We start from the raw sequence: 24,212 nt of genomic DNA on the forward strand, positions 1-24,212 counted from the left end.
CCATATTTCTTGTGATCCGGCGGTGATTTCTTGTCATCTGATGGATGGTGTTTCTTTCAAATTCTTGAAATTCAGTCTGAATGTTCAGGAGCAAGCAGACACAGGTGAACTAGAATCTCGTAGCCGTTCTGTTGTGATCACGCTAGCTTGTTTGCTGGAGGCTCAATTATCAGTAGAAAGTCTTCATTTCTCTTGTGCCCTGCAATACCTAGTTCACAGGAGCCATGTGGAACCTTCTTCTGAAGTCCTGGCTTCTTCTGCCGCTAGCTTGTTTGCTAGAGGCTCAATTATCCGTAGAAAGTCTTCATTTCTCTTGTACCCTGCAATACCTAGTTCACAGGAGCCATGTGGAACCTTCTTCTCCAAAACAATGTTTTCAAGGTTCATCTATATTGCAGCGTTTGTTAGCATTTCTTTCCTTTAATGTCTGAATAGTATTCCATGGTACGGATAGTCAACATCTTATCAACTCTTTGGTTCATGCACACTCGGACTGTTTCCACCTTCTGACAATTGTGTATAATGCTGCTATGAATATTTATGTATGAGTTTTGTTTGAATACCTGTTTGAAATTTTGGAGGACTATACCAAAGAATGGAATACTTGGATTATAAGGTAATTCTATGGTTAACATTTTAAAGAAGTGCTAGACTGTATACCAAAGCAACTGCATCATTCAACAATGCATGAAGGATTCAAATTTCTAGACAACCTTGTCAACACTTGTAATTGTCTGCCTTTTTAATTACAGCAACCTGACTGGTGTGAAGTAGTATTGTGGTTTTTAACTTGTATTTTCCTAATGATTAATGATTGAAGCATTTTTTTTCATGTATTTATTGGTCATCAGTATATCTCCTGTGGAGAACTACCTATTAAGCCTTTGCCCATTTTTAAATTGGGGTGTCTGTTGAAATTTTTTGGTTTCTTTCTTTCTTCGTATTTTAATTTGTTAATATATGTGTTTTTAATACCACATGACACGTTTGTGTATGCAGGGGGGAGCCCACCAGTGGGGCCTGGTCATGATCACATGGCAATCCTTTTCCCTCCAATTCTCCATCCTCCATTCAGAATCCTGAACATATATGCATGTATCCCGATATGATACCATCAGGGCTGGGCCATGAGTACCACTGGTCCGTGTGAGATCCACTGTTCTTTACAGAGCTCTTAACCTCTGCACTACAGACTGGTCCTAAAAGTTTTGAATTTTAATGAAAGCCAGTCTATCTGGGTTTTTCCCCTGTGGTTATTTGTGCTTTTGATGACACATCTGAGAAGCCATCACCTAATCCAAGGTCACAAAATTTTATATCTATGTATGTTCTTCTAAGAGTTTTATAATTTTTTGAAGAAATATTTAGTCATTATTATTATTTTTAAAATTTGATCGGAGAAAGAGAGAAAGGGAAAGTGAGAAAGCAAGCCACCAGGTCTGAGACTCAAACTGTGATCAGCCATGTGGTAGTCCAGCACCTCAACCACTGCACCACCTGCCAGACCCAGAGTTCTATAATTTTAGCTCTTACATTTATGTCTATGATCTATTTTTAATTTTTGTATATGATATAAAATAGGGTCCAGCTCCTTCTTTTCAATATGAGTATCCACCTGCCCCAGAATCATTTATTAAAAAGACGACTACTGCTTCCCTTTTTGAATTGTCTTGATTCTCTTGCTGAAAATCAGTGACCATAAATGATGAAGGTCAAGTCTCTCAATTATGTTTACTGACCTATATGTCTACCCTTAAGCCAGTACCATACAGATTACTTTTATAACTGTTTTGAGTATACAGGAAAGAATATATAGTCTCTAGGAAAAGAGTTCTATAGATGCAGTCATGCTTCACTTACGATGGGGCTACAGTAAGAAATGTGTTAGGCAATTGTGTGGTCACGTAAACATTGTAAACCTACCTACACAACCTAGCAGGTATAGCATACCTCACACATAGGTCATAGCCTACAATCTTATGGCACCACAATAGTAAATGCAGTCAATTTTTCTACTTGTCCATCAGAAATAGGAAAACAATTGTAGTTAAGAGATTTTTAAACCTGTTTCACAGAAAATGACAGATTTTAAGAAGATAAAAAGCAAAGTGGCCTAAAACTTCCACAATATAACTAATATGCTTGCTATTAACTATAGTTATGCACTACATAATGACATTTTGGTTAACAACAGACTGGATGTATGAAGGCAGTCCTATAAGATAATATACAATTATAAAGAAAAGTAAAGTTGGAACCTTGTCCCTAGTAGCCTACCATCCAGCAGAAAAGATGAATATACAGTTAGGTACCAGTTGCTAACTGACATAATTAAAGGTTATGTAGGCCAGAGTGTCTAGAGTACCCAAAGAACCCTGAGATCTTAGGGCTTTGTCCACAGCAGTGATCTCCAAAGCCTTTTTTCTTTTTTAAATTTGACAGAAGGCATGTACACTGAGAGAGACAGAGAGAAAGCACCCTCCCAGGGGGCATGGTCACACTGCAATCCCTTCTCCTCCATTTCTGCCTCCTGGCAGGATTTAGAGCATGCACACACACATGCTCAGCATATTTCTCAAGATGCCAGGTGGGGGACTCAAACCATGAAGTCAGCTATTGGGATCCAGGTGCCTTAGCCACTATGCGGCGGGTTGGCTCCCAAACATCGCTGATCATTTAATCTTTACATTAAGATGTTTTCAGCATTTATTATCATAAATACATACATAAATTTATCCATATTATAAATGTATTGTTTTATATATAAGTTGTACACATGCACTGCTGTACTAATTATGTGTGTCTCAATTATACTACTATATATAGAGTTCCATGAATGGAAAAGAAATTGAAGCAGAAAAAATATCTGAAGAAATAACAACCTAAATTTCTCAAATGTGGCTAAAAATAATCAACTAACAGATAAACGAAGCTCGACAAATCCCAAAAGATAAAAAAAAAGAGCATAATTTAGCCACATCACAAACACCTAATATCCAAAGATAATCTTCAAGGCAGATAGAGAAGCAAAGAAAAGAAACCAATATATTTTATACAAAGGAACATAGATATGCTAATGACAGCTAGCACCACCACCACCAACAAAAACAGAGGTCAGAACACACAGGAACAAGAGCCTTAAAATGTTGAAAAGAAAAAATGTTAACTGCTAATCCAGAATTTAACATTCAGGAAAATACATTTCAAAATGAGTGCAAACAGACCATCTGGCTAGGCTTATGTTTATTAAAGAAATGAGTCAATAATCAATAACCTTTCAAAAAAGAAAGGAATAGGCCTAGATGGGTTCACTGATGAATTCTACCAAACATTTAAGGAAGAAATTAAACCAGTTCTCTCTGCAGTCTCTTTACAGAAGACAGAAACAGAGGGAATGCTTACTAACTCATTCTATTAGGCTAGCATCATCCTAATGCTGAAAACCAAGGACATTACAAAAAAAAAAAAAAAAAAGGATCATTATTATTATTTTTTAATTTGCCAGAAGGTGTATGTGTTGCCCAAAGAAAGACAGAGAGGGAAAGTGAGAAAGCACCCCTTATGGAAGATGGTCATGCTGCAATACTTTCTCTCCTGCTTCTCCTTTCAGGATCTTGGGCATGCATGCACACTGACACACACTCGTCATGTTTCTCAAGTCACCAAGTCAGGGACTAGAACCTCACAGTCAGCTATATGGGACCCAGGCATCCCAAACACCATGTCATTGGCTGGCCCTGGACCATTATCTTTCACAAACACAATAAAATATTGGCAAATAGAATCAAACAATGTATAAAAAGAATTATATACGTGACCGGGTGGGATTTATGCCAAGTATGACTCGATATATAAAAATCATATAATCCATTGCATCAACAGGTTAAAGAAAAAAAAATCTCATGAGTACATTGAAAAATGCAGAAAAAACATGACAAATTTCAATGCCCATTTATGATAAAAACTCTCTACAAACAAAGAATATAAGGAACATGTAAAGATGTACAGAGATTTAATGTAAAAAGAAAGAAAAAAGAACATAGGGGAACTTCCTCAATTTGACATAAAATATCTACAGAAACACACACACACACACACACACACACACACACACACTATAGCAAACTTCCTAAGAGTGAGGGATCTGAGTTTATCCCAGTGAGGTGACAGTATGGTGTCCTTAGATAGTCACGGATGAGGCCAGTTACCAGAAAGAATGAGAGATTAGAGGGTGTGGAATTTTTAGCCTGCCCACTGAAATCTGGGGTGGAGGGCTGGATGGGGCTGGAGATTAAGGGCTACAAAAACTCTTAAAAAACAAGATCTGATGAGCTTCTAGGCTGCTAAAGATGTGGGGGTACTAAGAGGTGAGCAAACCCAGAAAGGACATGGAAGCTCCTCATTTCCTTCCCCATATCTTGCACACAAACGCAAAATGGTAGACCTAAATCAATAAATACATTAATAATTAGTTATAACCATATCAATAATTACAGAACAACTTTCTTTTCTAACACATATGAGATGTTCGATATTAACCAGGTTGATGACCCATAAAACAAGTTTCTGTAAATTTTAAGACTGAAACCTTACAAAAAGTATAATTGTTCTAGAAACTAGCTATACTACGTTACCTAAAAAATATCTGGAAATTAAATGGTACACTTGTACATATTCCATGGATGAAAGAAAATATAGCACATTAAATTCAAAGTAGGTAAAATGTAGAATAATCATAAGGGAAGGAATCAATAAAACAAAACAGACAAAAGACAAAAATTAATAAAGTAAAAAAATGACCATTTGAAAAGATTAAAATTTAAAAACTAGTTAAAGGGAAAAAACACAAATTACAAATACCAAGAGTGAAAGACATCACTAAAGATTACCACAGAGATCAAAAGCATAAGGAAATATTTTTACATTAATTTTATTTCAGTAAATTTCATTTTTAAAAAATTATTATTAAACTTTATTTACTAATTCATTTATTTTTAATGTGACAGAGAGAGACACAGAGAGAGAAAAAGGAAGAGGGGAAGTGAGAAGGCAAGCCACCAGGTCCAGGACTTGAACTGTGGTCAGCCATGTGGGAGTGTCCAGCAACTTAACCACCATGCCACCTGCTGGTCCCCTATTTCAGTAAATTTCATATTATAAGAGGAAACATATGCTTTGAAAAATACATAGTACTACAGTAAATTTCATATTATATGATGAAACATATGCTTTGAAAAATACATAGTACTATGTATGATCGGTACACAGAGTTCTAGAGAACCCTAATAAGTATCAAACAATGTGATCTTATCAGAAACGTCCTCAAAAGAAAACCTTAGGCCTTAGTGGCTTATTTTGCCAGCAAATCCTATCAAATGTTTAAGGCAAAGTCATACTAGTTTGACACATTTTTCATTAAATATAGGAAAAAAGCATATTTTCCAAATCGTTTCACTTTATCTTTACTTATTATCACTATTACAGTATTTTAATAGTAGACAGCATAAGCACACATGTGCAGAAGAAGCACTCCCAACAGTCTCTCATGCCATACCCCCTTCCCCAGCTCTCCAACTGCTCAGAATCCTGGATACCCACTCCTGCATGTTTTCAAATCAACACAGGATCTGAACCCATGGTTGCCATATGGCTTCCAGCTTAGCAGGGCACTAGTGTTATCACTGTGCCACAGCAGCTGGGCTCCAATACATTTTACAAGGCCCTGATACTAAAATCAGACAGAAATATGAGAAAATGACAGATTGGTATGTTATGGAACATAGACATAAAAATCCTACATACAACAGTAAAACAATTGCATCTAGAAATATATATAGAAGTTATATGATAATCAAGTGATCATATATTATATTACCCCAGTAATAAAAAATACATATTTGGAACATCAGTCAATGCAATCAACTATACTAATGGAATAAAAAAGAAAAACTATGATCATATTAATAGATGCAGAAAAAGTACTTGCCCTATTTTTCAAAATCTCAGCAAATTAGGAATAGAAAGGAACTTTCTCAACATAATAAAGTATATGTATAAAAAAAACTACACTTGAGATCAGCAGTTAGCATAATGGCTATGTCGCTGGACTCCCAAGTAGTCAGTCGACCGCGGTTTGCGTCCCGGACCTGGTGGCTTAAACTCACACCGGGCGCGTGTGCGTGCGTGCCCAAGATCCCGAGAGGAGAATGGAGGAGAAGGGATTACGGCGTGGCCATCCCCCCTGGGGGTTGATTTCTAACTTTCTATCTCTCTGTATCCGTCTGTCTGGCGAGCGTACGCACCCCATAGCAAAAACCTCTCCAAAAAAAAAAAAGAAAAAGAAAAAGGAAAGAAACAAAACTATTTCCATTCACAAAGAATGTGATTATGAAAAAAATCCCAAGGAATAAAAAACAAAAACCACAAGAATAAATGAATTTAGCAAGAACACAGGATTCAACAAGACCAGCTGTTTTCTTTGCACTGGCAGAAATTGAATGCAAACAAAAATCAAGAAAAATAACCAAATTATAATACAGGTTGATCATCCTTAATCTAAAAATCTGAAAACCCAAAACACTTCAAAATCCAAAACTTTCTGAGCGCCAACATGGCACCACAAGTGCAAAATTCCACACCTGACCCCCATGTGACAGGTTACAGTCAAAACAGTGTAATACAAAAATATTTATAAAATTTCCTTCAGGCTATGTGTATATAGGTATATATGAAACATAAACTAATTTTGTGTTTAGATTTGGGTCCCAACCATAAAATATCTTACTAAGTACATGCAAATATTCCAAAACCTGAAATAATCCAAAATCCAAACACCCCTGGTCCTAAGTATTTCAGATACAGAATATTCTACCTTTATCACAAAATATTTAGGAATAAATATAACTGAAGTTCTGTACAACTTTTACATAAAAATTGTATGACATTGCTAAGAGAGAGATTAAAGAAGACTTTAATAAATGGACATATGTTCATGAATTGGAAAACTCAATATTGTTAAAATATTAATTTTTCACAAACTAATCTATATTCAGTAGAATCCTAATCATACTCTCAGGAGCTTTTTGTAAAAATAATTGACAGGGCCAGCAGATGGCGCAGAAGTTCGGGTGGCTGGATCTGACTTGGCCTACTTTGCAGTTCAAGTCCCAGAGCTGGTGACTTGAAAAACATGTCGGGCACATGTGCATGCATGTCAAAATCCCAAGGGGAGAAAGGAGGAGAAGAGTTTGAAATGTGGCCATCCTCTCGAGGGGTGATTTCTCACTCTTCTCCCTTTTTGGCTCTCTTGGGCAAGCACATAGTAAAACTAAAAAAACAAATAAACAAAAAAGACAACTGACTAACTCTAAAACATAAAATGCAAAGGTTCTGAAATACACAAAACAAACTTTAAAGAAACAAAAAGGAAGGTTTACAGTAATCAGTTCAAGACTTATTATAAAGCTACAGTAATAATGATAATGTGGTTCTTGGCATTAAAACAGCCATATCAGGGGCTGGCGGGTGGCATGATGGTTGAGGGTACTAGACTCCCACATGGTTGACCGCAGTTTGAGTCCTGAACCTGACAGCTAGCTTTCTCACTTTGCCCCTCTCTCTCTCTCACTCTGTCCCTTTCTGATCAAATTAAAATAAAGTGAAATAAAGTAACTCTTTAAAAAAATAGCCATATCAATCAATTAATGGGCTAGAGCGTTCAGACATAAGCCCACACTATATGGTCAAATGATTTTTGATAAGGTCTAAATTCAATGGGGAGAAGAAAAATAGTGCTAGAACAACAGGATATCCATTTGCAAAGAAATAAAACTAAAACCTTTTCCCCAAGTCATATTGTTTTAAAAGAATTATTGTATTGAACTTCATTTCATTTTATTTTGACTGGGGTCGGGGGAGAGGAGAGGGGAAAAGAGAAAGAGAGAGAGAGAGAGAACTGCCAAGTGTGGGACTCAAACTGCGGTCGGCCATGTGGGAGTCCACTGCCATGCCACCTGCTGGCCCCCCAAGCCATATTTTTAAAAGTTGGTTAGATACCAATTATAGCCATAAACATAATTTTCTTCCCCAGGTTTTTGCCATGGGTACCTGTGCTTGCCAGAGAGACAGAGAAAGAGGGTGAGAGGTAAAAATGGCCCCCCAGGGAAGATGGCCATGCCGCAGTCCCTTCTATGCCATTCTCCTTTGGGATTTTGGGCATGCACACACAAGCATCTGGCACGATTTTCAAGCGACCACGTCTGGGACTCGAATTACAGTCCGCCATGTGGGAGTCTAGCTCCTTAACCACCACACCCCTGCTGGCCCCAACATAAACATAAATCTTAAATATCAAAGTTTACCAAAAAAGGAGAAGGTAGAGATTTCTTAGGCATGGGAAACAATCATAAATGAAACAACAATCAATGTTAACAAAATTTAAAACTTCTGTAATTAAGACATGACATAGGCAAGTCACAGACTGAGAGAAAATAGTCACAAAATGTGTCTGATAAAGGACTTGTATATAGAATTTACAAGAAACTCCAAAGTTCAATAATAAAAAGACAAACAACCAAATAAAAAATGGACAAAAGATTTAAACATTAACTTCACAACAGCACTGATATGAACTGGCAATAGCACATCATTAGCTATTATTATTATTGTTATTATTATTATTATTATTATTATTATTGGAGAGGTTTTTGCTATAGGACGTGTGCACTCACCAAAAAGACAAAGACAGACAGAGAGGTAGAAAGCAAGAAATCACCCCCCACGGGGGATGGCCACGCTGCTATCCCTTCTCCTCCATTCTCCTCTCAGGATCTTGGGCACGCAAGCACATGTACCCAGTGTGAGTTTAAGCCACCGGGTCCGGAACTCAAACTGCAGTCAACTACATGGGAGTCCAGCGACATGGCCATTACGCCAACTGCTGGTCCCAATCATTAGCCATTATTGAAAATGAAAACCAAATTAAGATACCACTACACAGAATACCTAAATTAAAGAGTGGCATCTTCTATACATCTCTGGTAAGAATGTGAAATCATTTTGGAAAAAGGTTTGACAGTTTTTTATTATAGACGACATATACTTGCCCTCTGACCCAGAAATTATATTTCTAGCATTTATACAGGAAAAAATAAAACATGTCCAAAAAAAGACTTTCATAAAAATGGTAATTACCTGAAACAAATGTGTCAGCTAGGAGTTTCTACTGTATTACAGTCTAGACCACATCTTCTAAAGATGCCTTACTATTAAAATGTGTCATTAAAAAGCTACAGATGTGTAATAGTATACGGGTTATGTTAATTGGCAAACAAAACATAAAAGTATAATTAAGTACAGAATAACAATGCCTACTGTTTTAATGTGTTGCATATTTTTAAAAGGTCATAGAAGCTTTATCTACAATAGCCACAAACTGGAAACAACCCAAATGTCCATCAACAAGACAATGGATTGCAGGCATTGTCATTCCTTCATACAATGGAATAATGGTCAACAACAAAAATGGAACCAACTTCTAATAATAACATCATGGGTAAATCTGACAGCCATTAAACTAAGTAAAAAAAGTCTGGCACAGGAGCTATGATTTCATTTCTACGAATTTCTAGAGCCAGCCAAAATAAATAAGATGAAAATATCAGCTTAGTGGGTTACTATGGGGTTGGAGCAGATAACAGGAAAATTTCTTATTAGACAGAAATGTTCTGTCTCTGTATGGGTAAGTTATATGAGGTTAACCACTACTAAGACATGTACAATTAATAATAATAATTGTACAAATAATATTTGTGCCTTTTAGGGCCAGCAGGTGGCACAGCAGTTAAGGTGCTAGACTCCCACATGGCTGACAACAGTTTGAGTCCTGGACCCAGGAGCTTGAAAATCAGGCCAGGTGTGCACGTATGTCCAAAATCCTGAGAGGAGAATGGAGAAGAGACTGTGGCATGATCCAGGGAGAATGACTTCTCACTCTCTCTCTGCTTCTCTCAGGCAAGTGCATGGACCCTATGCCAAAAACAGAAACAGACAAAAAAAAAAAAAAAAAAATTTGTGCCTTCTGACTTATGTAAATTTTAATTTAAAATCATTCCAAAAACTCAAATAAAGTATGAAGAAAAAATTTTGGCAATACAAATCTGAGCTTTCTTACTTGAATGGATTACCCTAAAGTCTTTATGGTTCTGTTTCTAAACATCTAGACAAAGGAAGATAAAGATGATATATATACCCCATGTACTTCTATGTTTGACTCTATACCAAACCAGTACAGAATAATTAAAAATGATCACAAACCTTTGAAAGAACACAAGATTCATTTTAGACAACTACTTACTTATCAATTACTCTTCCTTTATCATTTTCCCAAGTCAGAGGAAACAGTGTAGGCAAGGCAGATTCCATTATTCTGAGGCCAGTGATAACATACAGAATTAAAATTTTACTTCTATGTAGATGCCTTGAGAAATACTCAATTGTCTACAAATACGTACAAGGGTGTTCTTTGCAGCGTTATTTTCCATATGGGAAAAAGAAGACTAGAAATTATCCTATTTCTCATTTCATCAATAAGTTAATGAAATAAATTATGGCCAACATTACTATGGAAACACAGCAGTTACAAAGAATGACTCAGATTTACATATATTGACATGGAACTATCACCAAGACAAATTGTCAAATGAAAAATAGTAAGGCATGATTATAATATATAGTATAATTTTATTCATGTTATTATGTCTATAATTAAAAACAACTAATATTTATTAAAGCAACACATTAATTTCAACTCTCTAACACTCAGTTACCAGAATAAATAAATAAATAAATACAAACACCAAATAATAGAACACCACTAAAAAGAGATCAAGGATTCAAGATTCTTTTTATTTTTAGAGATTTTTGCTATAGGGTATGTGCACTCGCTAGAGAGACAGAAAGTGAGAAATCACCTCTTGAGGGGATGGCCATGCTGCAACCCTTCTCCTCTTGGGACTTTGGGCACACACACACGTGCCCAGTGTGAGTTTTAAACTGCTGCGTCTGGGACTCGAACCGTGGTCAACTACATGGGAGTCCAGTGATGTAACCATCACAACATCTGCTGGTCCTGGCTTCAAGTTTTTTAAAAAGCAATACACTGAACAAACAATTCTTCTTACTGGAAATAGTGGGTTTTCCATGTTAGAGCTTTATGTTTCTAGACAGAAAAGGAATGGAATTATCTGCACTGATTAGCTTGAGATATCACTCGTGGTTCAATAACTTACCTGTAGAAGAGTATTTGACTAAAAAACCCTCATATATATAATATAGTTTTCTATTGCTTTTATTGGGTTGCTGGAAAAGTCATGATGCACTTCTGCACAGAAAAACATATCATAACTTTTCTGATGACCCAATTTGTAGTATATTATGTCATTTTAGTCTAATGGCACAGGGAGGAAAAATAATCTTTAAAAAAATGTTAAAAAGGGAGGACCAGCAGGTGGCATAATGATTATGGACGCTCACATAATCAATGGCAGTTGAAGACCCGGATTCCAGTGGCTTAAAACTCACACCGGGCACGTGTGCATGTGTGCTCAAAATCCCGAGGGGAACCTAGGGGAGAAGGGACTGTGGTGTGGCCATCCCCTCTGGGGGGTGATTTCTCGTTTTTCTGTCTCTCTCTCCCTCTCTGTTTCTCTGATGAGCACACGTGCCCTATAGCAAAAACCTCTCTAAAAACAAAACAAAACAAACAAAATGTTAAAAAGGAGTCAGGTCGTAGTGGCAGTTATGCAACTGGGCCCACATGGGAACAGTCCTGGCTGGGTTCACCCCTCAGGACCTCCCTGAGCACAGACAGGTGGGATGAAGAGAACTGTATGGGACCCAAGGCAGCCGAGGCTGGAAGTGAATGACAAGGTAAAGACCCTGTGAAAAGTACCGATTTCTCTTGCTTGCTTGCTTTCTGTGTCTCTCTCTGAAAATGGGCGGCAGAAGGTAGCGTGATGGTTAAGGTACTGGACTTCCACATGGTCTACTGCAGTTTGAGTCCCCGACCTGAAGACTAGAAAATCGTGCCAGCTGTGTGTGTGTGCATGCCCAAAATCATGAGAGGAGAGTGGAGAAGGGACTGCGGTACAGCCATTCCCCTAGTAGGTGATTCTGCTCTTTCTCTCTCTCTCACACAAGTGCATGCCCCCTATAGCAAAAACCTAAAAAAGTGAATGGGACCAATTCCAAAGACCAGTGTTTAAGGGAACTGGATCCCACATAGCTGACTGTGTAGTTTGAGTCCAACATGATGAAGAAATGGAGAAGGGATTACAGTGTGATCGCACCTCACTGAGGGTGCTCTCTTCCTTCTCCCCACCCCAGCAAGTACACACATCCTCTGGCAATTAAAATAATAATAATAAAATAAAGTAAATGGGAATAAATTTTTTAAAATGAACAGATCATTGTTAAACACACTTTGTAACGCTCACCCAATCTAAGGCTGTGTCTCTTCCAGACAAGTAAGAGAATTATACTCTCCCAGCCTGTTTTGTAGCTGGACAGAAACCTCATGACCAGTTTCGCTTAATGAGATCTGGGCAAGGTCGCTCTGAGCCACAGCATTTATTTGCTGAGCAAGACCCTCCAGCTCTACTCTGCCCTTGCTAAGGTGAAACCCGAAAGCATATGCTAAGCTTGTGATGACACAAGCCAGCGTGACATAACAACCTAGAGCAGAACCCTCCAGTGACCTGAGCCAGCCACACAGTCTGAGTCATCAGTACCGTCTGGCTAGTAAAAGTCTGTGAGTGTGTAGGGTTATCTGTCACTTTTAGCATAACCTTGCCTTTTATGACCAACAGAATCAGTTAAAACAAAAAAATTCAGAAAAATCATAAAGCACTACTTGCAAACATAGAGTAAAAGTATTCCTGATGACAGCACAAGCCCTTCTACCACTCTGGTTATCTGTGACTTCCGCGTGGTAAGTTGTGTTTTTTTTTTTTTTTTGGAGAGGTTTTTGCTACAGGGCACGTGCGCTCGCCAGAAAGAGAGAGAGAGACAGAGAGACAGAAAGTGAGAAATCACCCCCCAGGGGGGATGGCCACGCCGCAATCCCTTCTCCTCCATTCTCCTCTCGGGATCTTGGGCACGCACGCACACACGCCCGGCGTGAGTTTAAGCCATGGGGTCCAGGACTCGAACCGCAGTCGACTACATGGGAGTCCAGCGACATAGCCATTACACTAACTGCTGGTCCCCAATGCGTGGTAAGTTTTTAAATGTTAGTAAAAGAATGTTCTCAATTTAACCACACCTCACTTCTCTCTGTAAGAATGTTAAACTAAAGCCATGCATTTAAGTATGATTTCATATTCTGTTTTATTTTTATGAATGGTTATGAAATGTCAAAATACAGTTATGATCAAAATCAACATTAAGGCCTTTATACTGTAAAACCATGTCTAGTTGGTAATGAGTAACAAATACCAAGTTTGACTACTCTTTTTCTAACAGAGAACTAAGTGTAGACGAATACTTAAAAAGAGCCTAATATCTGCAAACAGCTTTTTGTGACATCAGAGACTTTAATCGAAATAATTTCTGACCTACACAATTTTAGAAACTAGGATCTTTCAGTCTTTACAGTCTATCTTATTTCATTCGCGAATCTTCTTCCTAAGTAGTATATATAAAAGACCTCTCAGTGCCCTATTTTTCTAGTTAAAGAAGCCCTCTACATTACAGACACTGGTCATCTTTATTCTGAACGGTCAAGTTTAGAAACTTCTCAAGATTCCAATAGCCATACTGCATCTTTCCAAGTGAAAGACTCCAAGTCATTAATCCAGGGCACTCCCTGAATTTCACGGGAACACCAACTATTAAACAAGGGTATTCATACCTAGCATGGTCATTTACTGTGAGTTTACTATGTACCAAGTATTGTGTAAAACAATCTACAAAGGATCTTATTTACCCTCTCAACACCATGTAATAACAAATTTGGCTACCTTTTGTCCCTGGTTCCCTCCTGGGAGGGAAAGTCTAAGCTCTTGTCGTGATAGGGGTATCTTTATTATTCGTGGAGGACCCCTCCCCCACCTAAATCCTCAAAAGTTGAAAGAGGCCGAGAATTCCATTCAAAGGCATCCCTGAGCCTGCCCTGAGCCTGCCGAGTTGGTACCATGAGCAAAGCTCACCCTCCCGAATTGAAAAAATTTATGGACAAGAAGTTATCATTAAAATTAAATGGAGGCAGACATGTCCAAGGAATATTGCGGGGATTTGATCTATTTATGAATCTTGTGATAGATGAATGTGTGGAGACGGCAACTAGTGGGCAACAGAACAATATTGGAATGGTGGTAATATGAGGAAATAGTAGCATGATGTTAGAAGCCTTGGAACGAGTATAAATAATGGATGTTCAACAGAAAAACCCATGCCCCCTTGTCAACAGGCCCGTTTTTACCATGATGTAAAAATCAGGCCCAGTACGTTTCCATAATAAACTTTTTGTTAAGGAAAAAAAAAAAGTTGAACCAACCATGTGATTAGAGGGTTGGAGCTTTGAGTCACACGTTAGCCCAACCTTTGGAAATATAAAAAGGGGCTAGAGATTGAATCATGTGGACGATCTTGCCTGTGTAATGCCACCCCAATAAAAACTCAACACCAAAGCTAAGGTGAGTGTCCCGGGATGGCAATATTCTGTGTAAGCCATCATAGGACAATGTGCCAAGGGGATACTGGGTCTAGGGACAATGAAAACTTCCCATCTAGAACTCATGTGTCTCTCCCTTTGGCTAGTTCTAATTTCTATCTTTTTGCTATAATAAAAAAAAATTTTCTTTTGAAGAATGGAAGAAATTTTACTTACCTTTCAGAGGTTTTACTATCACAATATATATACGCTTAGCACAGAAAGACCCTATTAAAGTTTTGGGAACTGCTTAATAAGATAAATATTTAGACTGATTTTATGATGTTTTCAGACATTAAGTATGAGAAAGTTATCAGGATTTGCATACATGATTCACAATCAAAATGGTAAAACAAAACAAAACAGAAAAAGAATAAAGTTTAATACCCCTAAAACCAAATAAATAGCAATTTCTAGTAAAATATTTACTTCTATAATTCATTTTCATCTGCTTTCATTTTATATTGACATTAAAAAAATAATTTTTATGTTATAGTCCCAGTCTTAATACTAATCACCTGTTTTACCTCTGCTATATTTTTGTCATTTAGAGAATACATTTATTAAGCAAGTTAGACTCTAGTAACCGAGTCAATGAAAAAGTTAGAGAAGAACAAGTTAATAATTACTTCACTGATCCTCATGCAATTTCAGAAAAGTCATGTCCCTAAAATAGCAATTCTGCTTGGTAAATTCCTTCCATGCCTAAACAGAAATGACAAGAAAAGTGAAATTATGAGAAACCTATGACAATTTATTAGACATTGTGTGCTTTTAATAGTTCAACACTAATACTTGATAATAGGCTAACATTTAAAAATGTATACTTTAATAAGTATAAAGTATATAAACAATTAGTTGAGCTTGGAGCTGACCAAAGTCCATAAATTGTCTACCTAAATCTATAAGCTGTCTACCTAAATTTTCTATATTTCATTTTTTTATAACTAAATAGTTTAATTTGCGATTTCTCATTTTGGAAGTCCTCTATTATGAAGACAATTCTCTGTCTGATGACGAACAGCAGCCACAGTGATTACTTTGGACCACTATGTTGGAAAAATTCTATTTCTTCCTGAGACACCAGTTCCTCTGGATTTCAGAGGTTACATGTTCATTATTTCTGCATGCCTGGTGGACCCTGATACATCAGCACACTGACTTCCCTGAGGATGCTGTGCAACTACAGAATGGGTATCACTGCTGATCTCAAAGCTCCTGGCATGCTGGGTTGGGATGGTCTCTTCCCTCCCATCAGGGAACCATATTAATGGGGTATGTGGCCTGCCTACCTGCAAGGCCTTGCTGGCAGATGCCAGCTTGCTGTCCATCATGAGCCCCACTATGATACAACTATAAATGGAAGTACAACATTTTCCTGATCTCTGAGTTGTTTCTAGTGAATTATCCTTCTTTAGTTTATAGAGAAGCCTGAATTTGCAGCCAGATAAAAATGAGGGTGGCCCTGGGGATCACAAAACTGTGATATCTAAAGTGAAGACAGTCTTGTGGAAGACTGTGCAGGTAACCTCAGCTTTAGGTAGCAATTGTATGAGTATTATCCCCGACTCACTGTTGAAGAAACCAAAGTTCAAAATATCTTTTCAAGAGTCTGGCTCAAACTTGGGTCCTAGCAGGTCCTTTACGTCCAAACTTCTCCTTCAATTCCAGGGTACTTGTCTGTCAAGTCCAGACAACTAGATGCTTTGAGCCACAGTTCAGCAAATCGATCATTTCTCTGGTTTCTTCTCTCCAGTGAGACTAGTAAAAAGACACATTTTTCGATCTTTCTCCTCATACCCATAGCCTCTCTCCAGTGTTCACCTCCCAATCTGCTTGCTTTCCTCCAACTAGCACATACCTCCTTTTCATTCTGTAAGGCTTTATGTTGTTGTTTCTTTTTAAACTACTGGTCACTGAAAGAAAATGTATCCTTCAACACCAATATTCTACTTCTAGAAATTTATTCAATGGATTTACTCACATATGCCTACAGAGACATATACAAAGATGTTCGGTGTAGTATTACTGATAATATCAGAAACAATCTACATGTCCACTAATGGAAGACTAGTTAGGTAAAGGACAGAACTTCCAAACAATGCAGTAATATGCAGCAATTAAAAAGACAAGACAAAGTCAGTTCTCATTTAAAAAAAATGTTTAAACTAGGTGAGAACAGTTTATATGGCATGCTAGGATTTATCGGGGGAAAAAAAATTGGGTCAGAAAGTGGCCTAACGGGGATGAATGGCTCTGTGAGGTGGACTCACTTGGGAGGGTCCCAGGTTCGCTTATGGAGATCTCCTTAAACACGATGGGTACACACATGCGTGTGGTCTGGGGCTAGCTGAAGCTAGGAGCGAACTGTAGCGTGAGGACCTTGTCGAGGGTGCCTGTCTCTGTCTCTTTCACTCACAAAAGGAAGAAAAAGTTTAAATGCTTGCATACGCTCAGAATATCTGGAAGGATACATAAGAAACTAGTAACACTGGTCACTTCTGGGTAAGGGAATAGGGACATTAAGGGATGAAGAGGAGGATACTTTTCATGGTACATACTTTTGTACCTCTTGTATGCTATAACCAATGCATATTTTACTCATTAAGCTAATTTTTACAAGTAAAATTTATAAAAAGCAGTGACTAAGGCTATTCTTTGTGGTCTCTGCCCTTGGTAAACATATCCTTTTGACTCTCCTAAGATGTCATCAGAGTGAAAATGCCCATAAGGTATTCCCCCATAAGGTATTCCCCCACCCTGGGTGCCTTTCTTTTTGTAGACTACATATGTGCTCTAAGTAAATATCAGAATATCTAGAATAAGTCTGAAGACTCTCCAGGTTCTAGTGAAATAATTTATATCTCAGAGAAACCACAGACTTACATATCCAAGTTCAAACCCCACCACACCTAACACAGGCAAAGTCTACTGAGATCATCTGACTATCTCATCTAGAAATCCTTTAGGCCCGCTTAAGCTTCAAATTCAAATAGATCACCATGGTATATACCATTTCATTGAGGGAAGAGAGATATTAATAAATATATTTCTCTTCCTAACATTGTACCTACACTCTTCCAAATTCCCCAAAGCCTATTCCACGGTCATTTGCTAGAAATTAGGTTGTTCTTACTTCCTGTTCCTCTGGTAATAAAAGATCCCAGGACTCTCAATTTAATCAAGGCCCTTCTATAAAGTATTCAAACTGTAAATTCTCTATGCCTCCAGCCTCTTCTCTACTATGAGTCCACAGACATGCAAGGAATTTCTGGGAACTAACAAAATTTCTGAACGCTACGATTAAAAGTCCCAAAGAAAAAACAAAATAGCAGTAAATTCAGAAGAGAAATTCATGTGCTATGTACCTGTACAATCAGTTGCTGTATTCATTAACCAGCTGGATACAAAAGTGAGGACTTGAGGTTGTAAAATTGGGCCATCCGTGTAGCGTAGTGATTAAGGGAGCCAGAATCCACATGGCCAAGTGCAGTCTGAATGACAGCCCCAGCGGCTTGAAAAACATACCAGGTGTATGTGTGTGCATGCCCCCAAATCCCAGCAGGACGGATGGAGCACTGGAGGATAAAGGATGTAATGTGACCATGTGCCACTGCAGGGTACTTTCCCTTTCATCCCCTTGGTCACTACACATGCCCTCTGGTAATTAAAAAAATAGATAAATAAAATAAAATTGAGTAACATCATGAAAGGAAATAGCTGGTTAACAAATAAATACAATATTGCCACCGAACAATATGGAATGCACAGTAATAGGAATACTCAAGCATTTAACTAAAGAAAGGCAAAGTATATCTTTGAACTGTCTCCTGTACTTTGAACAATACAACAGGCATCTGTCCCACAAATATTTGCTAAGTACCTAGTATATGATGCACTATGTTCCAAACATCTGCAATTGCGAAACAGCAGTTCACAGACCAGTCTCGACCGGGATGATGAGAGAAGAGAGGATTCAGGGCAAATCCAAGGTTATGAGTCACTAAATCACAGCACTTTTTACAGGCTGAATATGGTTTTTATTTGAGTGTTCTTTGCATGCACTTTGTGGTACAGAAGACACTACAGCAGTACAACTGGATTTTCTGCTTAGGAATCACAGCAAGTGCCCAGGTTTCTGAGTTTTATTGACTAGTAGAAGAATCAAAGAAAAGATTTTTTTTTTTTTGCCAAGAACATTAAAAAACAAAACAAAACAAAACTGCCTAGCTTATGGCCATCAATTTGTATACAAGTATTTTAAGAATAAATGGCATGTCAGAACAAGTTTTACTCTAAGAAAACACTATTTTTACTCATTTTACTGTATGTGAGTGAAAAATCCCTAACATACCAATATTTCTTAATAGAAAAAAAATCAAAAAAAAAATTTTTTTTTTTTTTTTTTGCCAAGAACATTAAAAAACAAAACAAAACAAAACTGCCTAGCTTATGGCCATCAATTTGTATACAAGTATTTTAAGAATAAATGGCATGTCAGAACAAGTTTTACTCTAAGAAAACACTATTTTTACTCATTTTACTGTATGTGAGTGAAAAATCCCTAACATACCAATATTTCAGGATAAAATATCAAATAAAAAGAGCACAGACTTTAGAATCTGTGAGGGCTGGTTTCAGGTTATATGACTACAGGTTAAGTCACTTTACTACTGTGAGCGTATTATCTCAGAGGTTATGTAAGGACTAAGCATGACTGCACGTAAAATGAGTAGCACTAGTGCCTAGAATCAAGTGCCCAGAAGGTGCTCGACAAACAACTTTCACTATTTGGTGGGGGCGGGGGAGGGGAGGAGCAGGTGGTGTGGTGGTTGAGGTGCTGGACTCCCACACAGCTGACCACAGTTCGAGTCCCAGACCTGGCGGCTTGCTTTTTTACTTTCCCCCTCTCTCTGGTGCATTGTAATAATAATAATAATAATTAAATACTTATTAAAAGTAAATACATAAATAAAATAAATGTGGGACTTCCACTTCTGGTTACGCAGCACTAAACTAGTCCTTCTACTGTAAACGACCACACAACTAAATGAAATGCAGAAGGGCACTACCTTCAGGCACTGGACAATGGCGGTACAAGGCCACAATGACTGAGAGAAGGAATTCATGAGGGCTGGGCCCGCATAAGTCAATTTCTGAGAATGATGAGAACCGAGTTTCTTCCTGTCAAAGCGGGGAGTTATAAATATGCAAAGGAGAAAACTAGAAGGAACCCTGTCCTTGGACTGAAGATGGAGATACCACTGTAAACACACAGTTTTTAGTAAGGGTTAGGTCATGGGGAAAGTTATGACATTATTTTTCTATGCAAAAATGAGTCACGACTTTCCCAATAACCCAGGATTTCAATACTGTTCTAGAGTTGCACATAAAATAAACGCAGATCTACTGAGAGGACATGGGAGTAGTGACAGTCCTATGGCAATAAGCGGACCTACCACCTTATTTCTAAACACCATTCTCCCTTAAAAGGAGCTGGGCTCCTTGGCAAAAAGGTCTAGAGCAGGGAAAAGCCCAAGATGTGCCTGAGACATCTCACTGTGCCAGAAAGAAAGGAAGTACTTAGAGAATGATAGGGACATGAACAACAAGGAGAACTTGAAAGGACAACATCTGGGGGCCAAATCCAGGACAATTTGAGCACAGGACTATCGGGACTCCACAAATAAGTACTGATAAAAATTAATAAAAGTATGGTAAGAAAGAAGATATTTAACAGTCTCAGAGTTCTTCCTATAAATACTTATTTATATAAATATTTATTGACTACATAGGGAAAAAGAGTAACTTCTCAGTCACTAGGTCTTGCAGACATCCCTTACTCAAACGTTTTAACATCACACCAGTTACAAAATAAGTCAAAATCATGCACCACAAGATAGGGTCGAAATATGATTTTCCTAGTACTTCTGTCAAAGATGCCTCTTTAATCTAACCATGAAGGTCAGACAAACCTGAATAGAAAAGCATTTATAAAATAACTAGTTTATAATCTTAAAGTGTCAAGATCATGAAAATCAAAGAAAAACTGAGGAAATATTCCAGACTAAAGATTAAAAGACACAACACACAAATGCGTAATTTGGAATTAGATACTTTTGGTACAAAGGATATTATTGGAACAACGGGACCTCAGTTTCCTTTCTTGTAAATCATGAGGCTGAAAAACATCTATTGCTCTAAACATCAATAAATACTGAAAGAAGTTTTTGTAATAACAAACAAAAAACTAGATCTAACAGTCTTTCAATGTTAAAAATGATCTCTGTTGGTATTCTAACCATGCTGATCAAGAAAATCTACTAGAGACACCTAAAGGCTGTCAATTAGCTTATTAAAGTTAAATATTAATGTTTTAATCTTAGAGAGCAGAGTTTATAGTTTTAGTAGACATGAAAAATTTTTTAAATTATTTAATTCCATTTGTTGTTGTTATTTATTTATTTTTTTAATTTGACTAGAGACAGAGACAGAGAGAAAGGGAAAGTAGGAGAGCAAGTAGCCAGGTCCAGGACTCGAATCATGATCGGCCATGTGAGAATCCAACACCTCTAACCACCTCACCACCTGCCAGACCTCAGACATGAAAAAGTTTTAAAGGAAAAAAACAGTTGAAGGACCAGCAGTTGGCATAATGGCTATGTTGCTGGATTCCCATGTAGTTGACCATGGTTTGAGTCCCGGACCCGGTGGCTTAAACTCACGCTGGGTGCCTGTGCGTGCATGCCCAAGATCCCGAGAAGAGAATGGAGGAGAAGGGATTACGACATGGCCATCCCCCTAGGGGTGATTTCTCACTTTCTGTCTCTTTGTCTTTCTGGTGAGCACACACGCCCTATAGCAAAATTCTCTCAAAGAAAAAAAAAATTAAAAAAAAATAAAAAAAAACAAAAACAAAACCAGTTGAACAGTGCCTCTATCAGTAATCTAGCTGCACAATGAAATATTATCTAGCTATATAAGCTGATATAAAAATATGTCAAGTTTTTGTTAGATATATAGAGAAAAATCTAGCAGAGTAGATGTAACATATTGCTTTTGTATGTATGTGTGAATGCACGTATGTTTAAGATGGCCATATATATGGGCCTATATAAGTATACAAAATTTGGAAGTATTCTGGAAAGACACTTAAGAAAACGTTAGCAATAATCAGTTCTAGGAAACAGAAATGGACAGTCAAAAAAAGGTCAGGGAACTTCATTCTCCATCTTTTACCTTTGTATACTTAATTTTCATGAGAAATTTTTTTAAAAAATAAAAATCAAGTGATAAGTACATACAGTACATAGATCTTGGTTTCTAACTACCATTCCCAACTAAAAGGAAAATCCTTGGAGAAATGGCTGATTCTATATATGAGTTGGAATAAATCCAAAGTGAACCGTGAACACCTTGTGCCAGAAAAGAAAGCACCCAAAAATGAATGAAGGCAGGTGAAAAGGACAAAGAAGCTACTGTGATGGGGTTCCCATCAGCCAGATTTGGGACAACGTGAACATCGAAACAGATCGCTGTAACTAAATGCAAGAAAGTGATTATTACAACAGTCAAGACAGCCATATATTATGAGGGAGGAAGGCCCACAGTGGGATTATGGACTACTGGTGACTGTATTGGTCTATTTCTCAACCTGTAAAATAATCACATAAATGTTTGTTTTATAATATTAATTAAACCATATATATTTGGATATGTATTTGTGGTACAGACTTATTAATCCACAGAATGTATTTCATAATTTTAGAACAAAATTTTAAGGTTTACAGAAAAAAAGAGGTCAAGTAAAAACAGGAACCTTTTAGAGAGAAAGCCATGATATTTTACCTGCAGGAGTATGTAGGCTCTCCTACTTTAAAAACACGACCACAAAGATGAGAAGGTTTGTTTGCTTGTTCAAGTTTTGGAAATCCAAACGTAGGGTCTTCACCACAGAGGTACCATTCCATTGGTCCCAACAAAACATGCTGTGCCAACATGTCCTCTTTCTGCGGGAAAGGGTTGGGACCCCTGCAGTAGATTTTGGGTACATAGTGGGCTAGATGTTGGTACACTTCTCTAGTGAGGTCCGTTGCTTGCAGCCATTTCTTTAAAAAAGAAAAAAAAGATGATAAAAGTTATAAACATGCTAATAAACTGCTAATTTGAATAAATCATTATGTAAGAGGCTGGCCAATGAGTCACGTTACTTTTTAGTGCTTTGGTCAAATGTTTATCTGATTCTGATGTGACTTCTCACGTTGGTTTGCCTACAGGAAAACCATGCCGTGAACACGAATAGCCAGTGGGTAATAAACAAATTTATATACCAGTCCCCAACTATGCCTTCCTTCCTTGATTAACCTCTAGTTTAAGCCTTTCCTTCCCTTTCACTCCCCACTAAAAGCAAAATGAAAGCCACTCTCTCCATCCCCCAAAGCTGAACACATGATTGCTCCCTTTCTTACCTCTCCCAACCAAAATCTGTTATTCTGCCTCCTTATTTTAGTTTTTACCTGGGCATCTGAAAAACCTGAAAAATTTTCCTCCTTCCTCACCTCAACACCAAATCAGTCATGTTTTGTCTGCTAAGTTTCCTAATATCTCTTGAACCCATTCATTTCTTTCTCCACAGCAGGTACCTCCCCTAACCCTACCCCAAACCCCTCTCCTGTGTTACCAGGATTACTGCAACAATGTCCTAAATGGTGTCCCTGCTAGTCTTGCCCCTCTACGATCCACTTTCCAACTTCACTACCAGAGTGACTCACACAAATGCCAAATGGTCATGCTATTAGGCTTCCCACTTCATATAGGATCTAGTTAGTCTCCTGACATGGTTTACAAGGCCCATTCATTATCTTTCCTGGACTCTCCAATCTTCTCCTGGCCTGTATTACTCCTCTCTCTCTGCTTTACAAAGCTATTTTCTACTCACTCTTCAGATCTCAATTTATATGTCACATTCTCTGAGATGCCTTCTCAGCCCGTTCGTTCCCCACTCCTACATTCCCAGGTCTAAAACTGAACCTGGCCTCCAAGCATTTTGTAAATCTGTTAAATGAATGAATACAACTTTGCTTATACCAAATACTGCCACATAACACTGACTCAAGAAAGATGCATGGGTCAGATATCAGTGTCTGTAAGGCACCCTTTGAACCACCTCCTTTCATTTCCTTTTCTATTTCCTTAAGCCTTAAGTCTTTCCACTCTACCATTTAACCTTGCCTCCTCTGCCAACTCTGTGCACGTTTAATTGCCCTCCATACTGCTTTGTGTAACTGTAAGTCAGTGGGGCTGGAAGCCAAGTAAAACTTTTAAATTCAGAAAACATGAAATAAAATGATTCACTTCTACTAAACGCAGCTAAATGAACTGCTAACATAACTTACAGATCTGATGTTTACCTTTGGATTAAAACCTAAGTTCCAATTACATCCTTGTTAAGAAAGAGTATGCTCAAATGATGTCTTAGTACCATAAGCAGTCAATAGAAGGC

The 24,212-nt window shown here is 37.7% G+C and overlaps 1 protein-coding gene and 1 pseudogene across 1 annotated transcript in view; one reads left to right on the forward strand and one right to left on the reverse strand.

Annotated features, from left to right (window-relative positions):
• The window catches only part of UBR2 (ubiquitin protein ligase E3 component n-recognin 2), a 164,017-nt gene that overhangs the window by 132,678 nt on the left and 7,127 nt on the right, over positions 1 to 24,212 (reverse strand). Inside the window, 1 exon segment of the mRNA XM_006148563.3 lies at positions 22,559 to 22,818. Within this exon segment, the coding sequence (XP_006148625.1) occupies positions 22,559 to 22,818 (260 nt within the window).
• Positions 14,005 to 14,781, forward strand: LOC114007816 (small nuclear ribonucleoprotein G pseudogene; annotated as a pseudogene).

Source organism: Tupaia chinensis, unplaced genomic scaffold (assembly GCF_000334495.1).
Source record: "Tupaia chinensis unplaced genomic scaffold, TupChi_1.0 Scaffold000238_1, whole genome shotgun sequence".
In the NCBI taxonomy this organism is placed as follows: Eukaryota; Metazoa; Chordata; class Mammalia; order Scandentia; family Tupaiidae; genus Tupaia; species Tupaia belangeri.